The 2,367-nt window shown below is 34.4% G+C and overlaps 1 protein-coding gene across 1 annotated transcript; it reads right to left on the reverse strand.

Moving 5' to 3' along the window:
• Positions 1-282: 282 nt before the first annotated feature.
• LOC143551805 (zinc finger protein 4-like) lies at positions 283-1,138 on the reverse strand. Its single transcript, XM_077042154.1, has one exon. It carries the CDS (start codon positions 1,103-1,105, stop codon positions 386-388), a length of 720 nt encoding a protein of 239 aa, XP_076898269.1. The 5' UTR covers positions 1,106-1,138; the 3' UTR covers positions 283-385.
• Between the last annotated feature and the right edge of the window lie 1,229 nt (positions 1,139-2,367).

Consider the following 2,367-nt stretch of genomic DNA (forward strand, 5'->3'; position numbering starts at 1 on the left):
GTTATGGGTACTCTAAGAGATGCAACTAATCACATTAATACATAATTTTAGTTGTGACCGGGTGGAAAAGAATAAAGAAAAATATTTTTACATATCCTTAATTTATTTATGTCTTTTCCTTGATAGTAGTTATCCTAAACGACTAATCCTAAAAAGATTCGAAGAAAGTATGTATACGAAACACAACATAAAAGAAAATAACACGTCATACCGAAGAATTTGCAAAGCTCTTGCTTATTGACACAAATTTAGGAGCACATAATAAACATGCAAACTTGCAACATATCATTGATTACCTAATCATAGTTAACTGTACAAACCAAAAACCACATAAATGATAAAGGGAGTAAATTACAATACAAATTAGAAACAAGGAGCGAATCACTTAAAGTCTCAAAGTAAGATCTGGTGTTGCATGACCACCATAAACTGGTCGGATCCCTTCCACGATTTGCAGTTGTGACGTGTCTAGCAGGGAATCGACTCCAGCCACCTGACGAAAGCTTCCTGGCCAAATAATCTCATCCTCCACATATGTAGACAATCCCATAAATCCATTAGATTGCGTTGGAGGCATTGTATTAGTTTCATTCGGTATCAGAGGCACTAATGCTTGATGTTGTGACGAATGAGCTTGAATTTGAAGAGATCTGAACGAAGTTTCATGAAAGGCTGCAAGCTGGTTGGCATACCTCTCTGAGAATATACCCATTCTCATAGCTCTCTTCGTGAGCATCCTCTCTCTTTTGTGTCCGTTCTGATGTCCCCCGAGTGCTTGCGAGCTGAAAAACTTTCGTTGGCAATAATTGCAAGGAAAAACTCTCACTGGTGACACGTTTGATTCAGTTTCATTTGAGCTTTTACTTGTGATTGATACTGAAGTACCTCCAAACTTATCTACGTTGTTATCGTTGAAGGTTAGACTCAACTCAAGGGACACAGGATCATGCATAAGCTTGGATGTTTCTTGTATCATGAGGTTGTCCATGATGGGAGATTTAGATGTTTTTTGAACCAAAAAGTTGGAATCAACGTGGCTGCTGGTGTCCGAGTCATCGTCTTTGTGGATCTCGATTTCCATGTCTATACTTTTTGATAATGGCATCACAGGGTTCAGTTGTTAATAACTTCTAAAGTCTTTCAACTGTTATTAATTCTGGTTTTAAATCTTTGAGCCTGCATAGGGAGCAATATTTGAGACTTTGAGTAATTAGTTAATTAATTACACTTTTACTAAGAAAACCCACTTTGATGTTATGGACGATTTATAACTTGCAAACTCTTAGATATTTAACCTAGCTAGGAATTAAGATGTCATGTTGATAAAAAAGTTCGAAATTAGCCGAGCTTCGCTTTTTTTAAGTCGTTTAGTTATCGAGCTCGAGCCTTTGTATGAGAAGCTTGTGTAGGCTCGTTAAGCCTTAACGAACCTTGTGTATTTTACAATGTTTTCAGACCCGGACGCCTTACCGGGTCATAGGTCGGACTGGTCATTGACCAGGATGACGTCATCAATTATATTTTTATATATTTACTAATATATATGACTTATATATAGAGAGAGAGGGATTTTAGACTAGTTGAAAAGTAAATAAAAATTAAGAATTTATGTTAAATGTTTTTTTAATTAATGGCATATGTTAAAATTTTAACAGTTAAATAAACATATGGTCCATTTAATACTTAATATTAAGTAAGAGTTTTATTTTTTACTATGGGAAGATTGTATCACTAATGCAAACACCCAGCAACCGCGACAAATTTTATCTACACATTATTTAGGCTTTGATGAAAATTGTAAAGCCCGCTAAGTTACGTGTAGTTGAGGGGCTACAAAATGAAACGTTTTTTTAGAAGTGTAGTGGTGTTTTAGCCCAATATATATATACATATACATATATATACATATACACTAGATGGGTGCCCGCGTGATGCAGCGGGTGTTTGAACTTGTTAATCACGTAACAAATATAAGTGTTTATGGTTCGGTTAAAACCTTGAAATCGTTTAAACCGGTCATTGGTTTGACTTCTTTTTTCTTTTTTTATTTTACTTTCGGTTTGTTGGTCGGTTTCCTAATTTTCAAAACGTAGTGAACTGTTGGTTCGCGGTTTATACTGGAAACCGGTCATACGAAACCTGACCAGACCGTAAATGTTGAATGCATTTTAATGTTTTTTATTATTAATTATTAGATATGTTTTGTAATATATATTAGATATAGTTAAAATTTAATTGAACATAATCTTTTTATTACAAATAACTTAGCTATACAACTTCAAATTAACCTAAGTGCAGTATGATTCATTTTGTGATCTTTGTTATTATTATTTCACGTCCTAGATCTTCCATTAATGGTTGAGTTTG

The sequence above is a fragment of the Bidens hawaiensis genome, unplaced genomic scaffold (assembly GCF_021521415.1).
Source record: "Bidens hawaiensis isolate Kalapana, Puna unplaced genomic scaffold, B.hawaiensis_p1.1 tig00016657_1, whole genome shotgun sequence".
Taxonomy (NCBI): domain Eukaryota; kingdom Viridiplantae; phylum Streptophyta; class Magnoliopsida; order Asterales; family Asteraceae; genus Bidens; species Bidens hawaiensis.

Coding starts and splice junctions, on each gene's coding strand:
- LOC143551805 (XM_077042154.1), bottom strand. CDS start 1,105: ATGCCATTATCAAAAAGTATAGACATGGAAATCGAGATCCACAAAGAC.